The sequence below is a fragment of the Tupaia chinensis genome, unplaced genomic scaffold (assembly GCF_000334495.1).
Source record: "Tupaia chinensis unplaced genomic scaffold, TupChi_1.0 Scaffold000238_1, whole genome shotgun sequence".
In the NCBI taxonomy this organism is placed as follows: Eukaryota; Metazoa; Chordata; class Mammalia; order Scandentia; family Tupaiidae; genus Tupaia; species Tupaia belangeri.
In genome coordinates this window covers 2,605,198-2,616,348 of record NW_006159716.1, presented here as the reverse complement: position 1 = coordinate 2,616,348, position 11,151 = coordinate 2,605,198, and the positions used below count along the sequence as shown (strand labels likewise).

At 58.2% G+C, this 11,151-nt stretch overlaps 1 protein-coding gene across 1 annotated transcript in view; it reads left to right on the top strand.

Annotated features, from left to right (window-relative positions):
- The window catches only part of MDFI (MyoD family inhibitor), a 27,455-nt gene extending 22,986 nt beyond the window's left edge, over positions 1–4,469 (top strand). The window contains exons 4-5 of the mRNA XM_014587820.2: positions 519–836; positions 3,561–4,469. Coding sequence (XP_014443306.1) covers positions 519–836; positions 3,561–3,940 — 698 coding nt within the window. The 3' untranslated portion in view covers positions 3,941–4,469. The remainder of the gene's footprint in view (positions 1–518; positions 837–3,560) is intronic.
- The last annotated feature ends 6,682 nt before the right edge of the window (positions 4,470–11,151 follow it).

Below are 11,151 nucleotides of genomic sequence, written 5' to 3'. Positions count from 1 at the left end.
TGGGGGGGGCTGCCGTGAGGAGCCCCAGGAGCATGGAGCCAGGCGTTCCTCTCCAAACAGATGTTTCCAATAAATCACCAGCGCACCAAGGGCAAAAACAGCTGGGGGCTTGGCAGAGGCCGAGGTGAAGCTTAACCTCTTCACTGCTCTCATGACCCCAGCCAAACTGCCCTTGTCCTTGTCACCCTCCCCCCGACCCACCCATCGCTGTTGCTAAAATCCCAGGATACCCAGAGCAGGAAAATGAATCTCCTGGGTGCACTGGGCCCTCCCCTTGCCTTGCACCTCTGTCTTTTCTAGAATGAGCACTGGACGGGGAGTCAGGAGCCAGGCCCGATTCTGCTGTTCCTTCATGGTGCAGACCTGGGATAGTCCATTCTGCTCCCTGGGCCTCAGTTTCCCCATCTGCAGAGCACACGTCTAGCCGGGTGCCCGTGGTGTGTGTTAGAATAAAGCAGGCAAGATTAGGCAAGCCTTGGGAGACCCTTTCTCATCACCCTTTCTCTCCACCTCTCCAGGCCAGCCGCAGGGGAACCCCTTGGGCTGCACCCCACTACTGCCGAATGGCTCTGGCCACCCCTCAGAGCTGAGCGGCACCAGGCGGGCAGGGAATGGTGCCCTGGGTGGCCCCAAGGCTCACCGGAAGCTGCAGACACACCCATCTCTGGCCAGCCAGGGCAGCAAGAAGAGCAAAGGCAGCTCAAAGTCTGCCACCTCCCAGATCCCCCTCCAGGCGCAGGAAGGTAAGTGCCCGCCCGTCCCCGGGAGGAGCCCCCACAGCTGGTTGCTCAGAGCATGGTCCACACACCATCAGCAGAAGCTCAGCCTCCCTCCAGGTGCACTGGGTCTGAGTCTCCGGGGTGGGGCCTGGGAGCCTGGGTTTTAACAAGCCCTCCAGGGAGCACGGTGCATGCAGAACGGCCAGGGCCCCTGTTGAGTAAAGGGAGGCATCCCTGTTCTCAAGGCTGGCTCTTCCCAAGTTGCTGTAACTGGGTACAGAGCCAACCAGAAGATAGTTTCAGCCTCTTCACTTCTGGGAACGAACGTTTTCCTCGAGGAGTGGACCATCTGTCTAGGGAGAACTGAACACTTGGAATAACGCGATGCTTAACAAGGCGGCTGGTGGCAGGTTGCCACCTTCAGTGGAAGGTCAGAGGACCTAGATATGCCAACCAGTCTTTACTCTTGCAACACAAAGATCCCCTGCAGGGCTGCCCTGGGCAGCCAGCTCCCAGTCCCCACACCGCCAGGCATCCATTCAACTTGGATAGCAAGTACCTGTAGCCTCGTGGCTGCCTGACCTTCACCCTAGAATTTTTTTTTTTTTTTTTGAGAGGTTTTTGCTATAGGGAACATGCGCTTGCCAGAAAGACAGAGAGAGACAGAGAGACAGAAAGTGAGAAATCATCCCCCCAGGGGGGATGGCCACGCTGCAATCCCTTCTCCTCCATTCTCCCCTCAGGATCTTGGGCACGCACGCACACGCACCCGGCGTGAGTTTAAGCCACCGGGTCTGGGGTTTGAACTGCGGTCGGCTACATGGGAGTCCAGCGACATAGCCATTATGCTAACGGCTGGTCCCCACCCCAGAATTTTAAGTGACTCCTGTCCACACTGGCCTGGTCATCTGCTAACAGGATTCGGTTTACACATTTGCACATAGTGTGGTCAGAAACCGCCCACCCCACAGAGGAGCGTCTGCCCGACAGTCTTACGTACGAGGAGGGAGGAGTTCATTCATTTAGAATAGCCGGGGCGTCTGCTGTGTGCTCGTACCCGGTCCTTGCCCTCGTAAAGCTCTCAGGGCAGGCGTTCGCCATAGGCTGTGATGGGTGCACACAGGATCACGTGAACGCACAGACACCCACACCGGCCCAGAAAGCTGGGGGGGGAGGTCTGGAAAGGCTCTGGAGGAGGTGTCTGAGCAAGTCCCGAAGGCCGAGTGGGAGGGCCCCGCCGGGGAGCGTTGGCACAGAGGTGAGAACTGGCTAGGCGGCTGGATGACAAGGTGCCAGGTAAGGCGCGTGGGAGGTAGGACTCAGGCAGACAGGGGCTCTGAGAGGGCCCTGTAAGCACGAACCGGACCTAGGCCTCACCTGGATGGCAACAAGGAGCCATCGAAGGGTCTTAATCAAGTAGTGACCACGTGATTCTGCATTCAGAGCACTACCCACCTCTAGGGGACCCCGGTCATTCCCCACATGAACGCGGGAGGACAGTTGGACTCTCCACAGCAGAGACTCCCAGAGGGCCAGCAGCTTCACAACTGGGGCCCACCCGGTCAAGGCACCTGGGCACTCTGCCCTCAGCCTGGCCCCCAGGAGGGGTACCGGCTCAGCAGCCAGCAGCACACTGAGGGCTTCAGAGCCTAGGCCCTGGAGCCAGCCTGCCTTCGAGTCCCAGCTGGGTGCCCAAGGCTAGGCTCCTGCGTTCATCCTCTATCGTATTCACGCGCCCAGCGCCTGCTGTGTTCAGCACTCCTCGTGTGTCAGGAGCTTCCCTTTCCGTAGGAAATAACGGTGAACGCCAGGAGGCTGTGCAGTACAGAGGCAGGTGACGGGGCTAGAACTGGACCTGGGCTGCTCTGTTCTCCGGGCCTCGGCTTTCCCAGCTGCAGGATACAGATGTAGCTGTGGTGTCTCTAAGAATGAAGCAGGCACGATTAGACAGCGCTCTGAGAAACTGGCTGGGCCCCACCCTTCCCCACTGCCCTCTTTTTTTCCTTTTTTTCCAAAGGGCATGTGTGCTCTCCAGAGAGAGAGAGACGGAGGAAAAGTGAAAAATCATCCCCTGGTGGCATGGCCACACCAGAATCCCTTCTCCTCCATTCTCTTCTCAGGATTTGAACACACATGCACATGTACCCAGTGCGTTTTTCAAGCTGCCGGGTATGGGACTTGAACACACATTTGGCCATGTGAGATCCAGATGCACACCATCTGGCTAACTCCCTCTCTCCCCTACTGCCCTTTCTATCTCTGCAGGCCATCCTCAGGGCTGCACCCGAGTATTCTGAATGTCTCTGGCCACCCCTCAGAGCTGGGTGGCTGGGGTGGACATGCTGGTCCTGGTTGCAGTATTGAGTGGGGGTGGTGGGAGTCTCACTGACAGGTGACGTTCAGGCAGAGGAGGGAGAGGGTGAGCCCAATCTGTATTTGGGGCAAGATTGTTCCAGGCAGGGGACAGTGACTGCAGGGCTGCGGGGCAGCCATGGGGCTGGCGTGGCTGGAGCAAAGTGATCGGGAGGGGAGGGCAGAAAGACGAAGCATCTGAGGATCGCTCTGGCTGCTGTGTGGACAGCAGGCGCTGGGAGGGGCTGTGGAGGCAGGCGGTGGAGAGGCCAGCGAGGAGCTATCAGAGTTCCGGAGGTGAGAGAGGATATGGGCTATCTCCTCTGTGCCCCTACTTTCTTGTCCCAGAGAGGGCCTAGCAGCCCTGACTCACAGAGGTGTGGGAAGTCGAAGAGAATTTGATTCAGGCACAGCGCTTAGAACAGGGCGGGGACGGCACCCTTAAATAAGTAAACGGACGGTGGTTGACAGCAGGGACTCACACTCCAGACTGCCTGCGCTGGAACCCCACTGAGAAGTGCCTGCCCCCACCCCCCCATCCCCGGGCCTCGGGCTCGCCCTGCACACCCGGGCGGGGCGGCCGTGAGCTTACTGCACCCCGCGCACTGGGCGCCCTGCGGTCCTGCGGTGCGGGTCTCCGTGCCCCTGCCCAGGCACCCACCCTCGCCCGCCCGCCCTCCCGCCGCCCCCCTGGGGCCCCTTCCGCCCCCGCCGCCCCCTGCCTCTGCTGCTGCTGCTGCGGCTCGGGCGAGTGCGCCGACTGCGACCTGCCCTGCGACCTGGACTGCGGCATCCTGGACGCCTGCTGCGAGTCCGCCGACTGCCTGGAGATCTGCATGGAGTGCTGCGGGCTCTGCTTCTCCTCCTGACCTGCCGGGGTCCCGCAGCGCCACGCGAAGCTTGAGAAGCCCCTCCCCTCGGCCCTCTCCCACCCTCCCAGTGTCCTCTAGAACCCCAGGCCTGGAGAGAGGGGAGCACTCCGAGGGGCCACCTCAGCCTTGGGAGCTGGGCCCACGGCAGAGAATCCTGTCCTCGCTGGGCTGTGGGGGACAGACCGCACCGAGGACCTGGCAGGGTGGGGGCAGCCCGGGGCCAGCTGCCAGGGCTACAGAACACTGTGAAAGTCAGGGGAGGGGCAGGGCCGTGGGGGGCAGGCTGGTGGGCGTGCCTCTCTCTCTCTCCCGCTCCAGATGCCGCTTCCCCCCTGCCCAGCTTACCAGAGGGCAAAATGTGAAAAGAGACACCCACCCCGCCCTGGGCTGCCGGGCCCTCCCCAACCTCCTTTCCCAGGCTCTGGTGGGGGCCTAACCCGTGCAGTGACCGGGTGTAGGGTTGGGGCGGGGTGGGAGGTGGTACAGTATGGAAAAGACTGGAAGGGGCAGGGCGGGAATGGAGGGAGGGTCTGTTCTACTTGTTGCTGTAAATAAAAATATTTGTCCATCTCAGATTTCCTCAAGAGGCAAGACCAATTTCTGCAGAACACCACTCAAAAGCACACACTTGGCCCTGCACAGTTCAAGTCCTGGACCCAGCGGCTTAAAAATCATTCAGGGGTACCAGCACATCGTGAAGTGGTTGCATGGCTGGACTCCCACGTAGTTGACTGCGGTTCGAATCCCAGACCTGGAGGCTTAAAACACACCAGGCGCATGTGCGTGTGTGCCCAAGATTCTGTGAGGAAAATGGAGGAGAAGGGATTGCAGCACGGCCATCCCCCCTGGGGGTGATTTCTCACTTTCTGCCCTTCCATCTAGTTCTGTCTCTGCCGAGTGCACGTGTCCTATAGCAAAAACTTAAAAAAGAAAAGCACACGCTCCCCCCACCCCCTACAAACTCCCAATCCCAGATGAGTAAGGCCTCCTGCCCACTGGAGTCCCAGGCCCCTCTGCTCCCCTTACTGCAGCAAGCTTCCCTGCTTGTCACAGTCCCCTCACCAGAGAGAGACAGAGACAGAGAGAGAGAGAGAGGAAGGACGAGAGGTGCGACTCCCCCACCACCCACTTTCCTCCTCCCACCAAGGGAAGGGGCTGTTCTGGGAGGGAAGAGTTAAAGCTCAGCCTAGAATTCATTAACAACAGATGTATTTGGGCTTTGATGAATTAATCTTCTGCTGACTCCAGCTTCTCCCAGCTCTTCCCCATGAAGTGGCTCCAAGGCCCAGGGTGAGCCCATGTCACGCAGAGGGATGCCCATGGAGGGAGGGGCTCCAGGCCCCCCTCAGCCTGGGCTTGCACCTGGACTTCCCTGGGAGGCAAACCACGGCCAGTAGGAGTCGTTCACCCCATATTATCACTCTCCGATGCCAGGGGCAGAGAAAGAAGGAAACAGTGTCAGGACTCCAGGAGCCTTGGAAACCACCTGTCCAGGGCCCGTGGTGCTCAGGGGAGGCAGGGCGGACCTCCTGCATTGGGTCTCATAGGCGCACACGGGGAGGGCTGGCTGGCCCCGAAGGAAGCCAGGAGAAAGCCAGGAGGACTGTCCCAGCCATGGCGGTTGGACCCGTCTTCCTAGGACACCGAAGGCATTGGACAGAGGACGTCAGGGCTCCCGGAGGAGAGAGTTCTCCTCTCACAGGCCTGCTGGCAGTCCGAGAGCACTGGTTCTGGATGTGGCCCCTCCAGGGGGAGTGAGGCGGTCACACGTTTGGGGACTTGAATTGTACTGAGCGAGGATTCAGCTGGAGAAGGCCTTCCTTAAGGGGACAGTGCTGGTACTGCTGCCAGGGCCAAGGGCTGCATGTTCTGAGAGTGGCGGTGAGGACTGACCCCAGCCCCCACCCCGCCCACCCACACAGGCCTCACTCTGCAGCTTTTGTAGGAGTTCGCTGACCTCCGGGACCACACAGGAAGCTCAGGACATGGACAGGAAGGGACCTGGCTCTGCCCCGGGTCCCAGTCAGGTCGAGAAAGAAGCCCCTGGGCCTCCACGCACACGCCCATGTTGTGCGTATTCATTTATAGATGTTTGTTTAGTTATTACATGGCCAAGGTCCTCCATCTCACCAGTCAGATCTGGGCATCCACAAGCATTCACATGGGTGTGTTTTCTGTCTACAAAAGTGTGAGGGTGGGGCGGCCAGGTGGCCTGGTGGTTAGGGCAGCTGGATCCCACGTGGCTGACTGCACGTTTTGAGTCCCAGCCCGGCAGCATGAGAAACACTCTGGGCACGTGTGTAAGTGCCACCCAGAGAGGAGACTGAAGGAGAAGGAACTACAGCATGGTCATTCTCTCTCCCTCTGTCTCTTTCTCTCTGAAAAGCACATGGTCCCTATAGCAAACTAAAAAAAAATTAATTTTAATTTTAAAAACAGTGCGGGTGCTATTCACACTGTCCTGTAACTTGTATGTTGCCTGGCTGTGCCTGGTGGGGGGGGCTCCTTAGCAGCCCACAGAAGAGCACCCTGGAGTCTGCGGGAGGAAAGTGCCCTGTCCTGTGGCCTGGCTCTGCTGTACTCCGGCTGTGGGGACACACCCTCTCGCATGAATGAGCCCCATGGTAGAATATTCCCGCACGTGGGGTTCCTAGGCCGAGGCAGCACTCGTGACAGTGCCAGCCTGCTGGTGGCCTCCACTCACATGGCGTCTGGGTGTCCACTCTCCCACCCGGCTTTCTATCTGGGAAGCAGAGACAATGGCGGGAGGGGTTTCCCCAGGCTGGGGTCTGAGGATGTCCCGCTGCCAGGAGGATGGCCGGGCGGTTCCTGGCCAACTCCAAGCCTGGTGCAGGTAGGCAGGAAGCCCCCTCCTGGCCCACCTCCCCCGCGGGGGCGAGTCAGGAAGAGGCGCCTCTGCAATCCAAACAGCGATTTCCTGCTGCAGGCGCTGGGCTGTTTTCTTTAGGACAGTGGCTGAAACCCGAGAGGCTGAGCTGGGTGGGGGTGGGATAGGGAAGGAGATAGCCAGCCCCCAGTACGCGCACGCGCACACACTCTCCACAGTCACACGTACCAGCCTCGCCCCACATACACATACATGTGCATACACTCAACACGGCCCACATTCCAGGGCCTGCAGCTCCTGCAGCCCTGGCCAGCCTGGGGCTCCGCCGAAGAGACCCAGGGCCAGGTCACCCTGCTGGGAAGCAGATGGCATTTGTTTTAGAGGCCACCTACCCACTGCCCCTGCCCACATGTCCTCCTAAGGCCATCCCTGGTCCTGGGCTCCTCCCCTCTCCCATGGTGATTCTGTCGGCTCCCAATCTCTGTTTTCCAACCAACAAGTCTGAGCCAGCTGACAGTTCTGGGGCTGGCTCTGCCATACGTCCAGGGACAAGGCCCTGTTGCTCTCTGGGCCTGCCTTTCCTGGTGTGCACAATGGAACAGCAAGGAAACTGGGGTCTACAGGTGGTCACGGTGCCCAGGGACAGCCATGCCTCTCATTCCCTTCCATCTCAGGAGCAGCAGACCAAACCACTTTTGTCCAGGAGACTTCTTGGGGGCCACCCTCACCCTGGGTTGTCGACAGCTAGGTGGGCATCCCCGTGCACGTGGGAGATGAGGCCAAGTTAAGTTACCCCTGGCCAGGGCCACCATGGGCACTCAGAGCCAAGGGCGAAGCCTGGGGCAGGTTTAGGAGGGGCGGGGCAGTCTCTATCAGCATCTCCCGGTGGCTGAGATGGTTACTGGCATTCCCTGTTCTCACCCCCAGGGGGCACCCTGCGCTGCAGAGCACACCACCTTGGCTGCTCCAGAGCTGATGCTGGGCTGGGCAGGTTTGCTCCTGCCTGGGGCCTTCACCAGCTCCCCCTGGAGACGGTCCAGTCCTGAGGGACCGGGCGCTGGTCCCTGAGCTCTCAGGACAGCTGCTGCGGGACTCCCTGGTGTTGAACCATGGGCAGCAGGACTCCGTTACAGCGGGGACAGAGGGCCGCCTTCAGGACTGACCCCTGTGCAGAGAGGAATGGAGATGCAGGGCCATCAAGCTGCCGGTGGGGCCTCAGGGGGCCAGAGATCATAGACCTGACCCTTGTCACCTCCACGTGATATTCCTTTCCACGTGACCTTCATAGCACGGTGAGGACACATGAGATGGGATGGCACCTGCGGCCACAGCCCTCCTGTCTCCCCCAGCTGTCCCCTCCTGCCAGCCTTCCATGACCTCACCTGATTCCCTCCATCCCTGGCCCACAGCCTTACCATCTCCAGGTCTGCTTTGTGCTGGGTAAGCCCGGATTCCCTCTTCCTGCAGACAGGCATGGAGGGCCAGGGGAGGGTCCTCACACCCTGTGTCTACTTGACTCTGTGTCTGCTTTACCCCTCAGCGGGCCACAGAGCAGAGGCCAGAGAAAGACTCTGATTGGCCCAGCATTAGCCACAGGCTCAACCCTGGGCCAATCGCCATTCCAGGGAAGGAGGGCGCGATTGGCCAGGCCTGTCATGTGTTGGTCCTGTGTCCAGGGAGGGTGGGTTATGTGGCCGTCTCCCTAGAACCATGCAAAATCTGGGAGGGGAAGCTGCCCAAGAAGTAGGACTGATATAATGTAAGAGGGGGGACGGCTGGCTGGTTCAGACAGCAGGAGTCACGATGGGCCCATTACCATGGGTGGGTATGGCACTGCTGCCTGGGTGGGGGAGGCCGGCAGGAACCCCGAGTTGTCAGATGCAGCTCAGGGCACTGGGTGGCAGAGAAGTCAGCATGACACTTAGGGAGCAGAGCAAGGCTTAGTTCAGACTCCAGCAAGCAGAGCAGGAAAACCAAGGAGGAGACAGAGCCAGGATTTTGGTTCAACCTCCCACAAGAGAAAGCACTAACAGAACCGCCAGGAGTGGGATGGACCACCGTGGCAGGGGCGGGTCCTTCCTGTCAAGGACTGTTCTGGGGGAGGGAAGGTAGAGGGACCCCTGCTCAGGTGACTGGGAGGCAGGGAGGGCAGATGGTACAGGGTTATTGCAGGTGGCCAGCCCCACAATTCCTTCTTTACTTTTTAAAAGAATTATTTATTTTATTTTATTTATTTATTTATTTATTTATTTATTTATTATTGTTCAATTTAGCCAGAGAGAGAGAAGGAGAGTGAGAAAGCAAGTCACCAGCCAGTCCAGGACTCGAACCATAGTCAGCCATGTGGGACTCCAGCACTTTAACCATCACAACACCTGCCAGCCCCTCCTTCTTTCATTTTTATTGCCAGAGGGTGTGTATGCTCACCGGGGAGAGCCAGAGAGACAGAGAGAGGGAGAGTGAGAAAGCAGTCCCAGCAGGGCATGGTCATGCCTCCATCCCTTCCTCTCTCCATCTCTTGGCATCTGGGGGCACGCACACATACACACCCAGCATGTTTTGCAAGGTGCTGAGCTGCTTGGTCAGCCATGTGGGATCTGGCTCCCTTAACCACTAGCCCATGGGCCAGCCCCACGGTTCCTCATAACTCAGGCCTTCTGTGGCTCAACAGTGGCCATCAGAGATGCGCGAACCTGGGGAGCGAAGGAAGATGGAGAGACGGAACGAGATGGAGAAAAGACGATGCAGACAAAGCAAGGCTGGGCCATAGGCGAGGCAGGCAGCCTCTGGCGTCCTGCGGCTCCTCCCAAGGTCGCCTGCCACCGACCGCGGGGGCTCAGTGCCCCTCAGCCCAGGTCCCTCCCGGGCATGGAGCCTCTGCAGAGCTGGGCAGCTCCGCATTAATTAGGGGCCCAGCTAATGGCTCGGAAGATTGGCCAGTTCCAGGGACGCTGATGAATAGAGACCTCGGCGAGATTTATTCCTAATTATCTCATTTGTCTCCCCCCATTACTCTTTATGGCCGGGATTTATGGGACCATTAGGGGGGCCCAGCCAGGCCAGGACGAGTGAGTGAGCTTGAGACGCTTCATAATAACAACAATAGCAATGCTCCCTCTGAGCCAGAGGATCAGGGACTCTGCCTCCTGCCTTCCCGGCCGCTGTCCTTGGCCCGGAGATGCCTGCAGACCCACTTCCCTCTCCCTGCCAGGGCCTCTGGGTCTCAGCCCCTGTGGAGGTCAGCTGCGGCACCCTCTGCCTCCCGCCCCACCCAAGCCTGTCTCTTAGCCTTTCTCTGGCGCCACCAACTGGAAGCTCGAGGTAGCAGTGGAAGGATCTGATTCCAAAGGGACCACCTCTGGGACAAGGTGTGCTTGACAGCAAGCCTCAAAAGACCCAAATAAACGTGGCTTAATCCACAAGGTCGTGTATCGTCTCCTTAACTAAAAGTGCAGACGTAGGTGCCTTGGGAGCTAACCAGGAGACTCAGAGCTGGCCAGGAGCCTGGTTTTCAGCCTTCTACTCTGTCATACCCAGAATGTGATCATCTCCCCTCCTGGTCACAGAATGGCTGCCACAGCCCCAAGCATCACATCCACACACATGCAGTACTCCAAAAGGACAAAAACAGCCCCGTGGGCATTACCCAAACATGGAGCGGTGCCTTCACCTCCTCTCCCTGCCTAGCTCAGGAGGAAAGCAAGAAATGGCCCCTTCCTGACTCTCCCCACAGCCACCCTCCCTGCAGTTGGAAAAGGGGAGCCTTCATCTCCTGCTCCTTTAACCAGAGGGGCGAGGGAAACATTTCTGCAAGTCCTTTGTGGACTTCTAATCACATATTTGCCCAGACTAGGACCTATTCTGTCTTAGGTTGGGCTCCCTGAGAAGCAAGCTCTACACGAGAATTCCATTGCTACAGTCTGCCTCCGGATCTGCAGGTTCTGCCTTCTCGGATTCACCTATCGCGCATCTACAATATAAGGGGAATGGGACCAGCAGATAGTGTGATGGTTAGGGTGCTGGCTTGCCACATGGCCGACAGTTCAAGTCCCAGACCTGGTGGCTCACTTTCACACTCTTTTTTTTTTTATCAAATAAAAAATAATAATAATAATTAAAATAAAATAAACAAATTATTTTTTAATATATAAAGAAAAAACAATAAAAATAACAATACAACAATAAAAATAATAAATATCAAAGCTAGTCCCATGCAGCGGTGCACATAGCATTACATGATATTAGGCAGTATTCGTGACCCAGAGATGACCCGAAGCATGTGGGAGGATGTACTCGGGTTATATGCACATATGTTGCCATTCGATATGAGAGACTTGACTTTCGACAGGTCTGGGTGTCT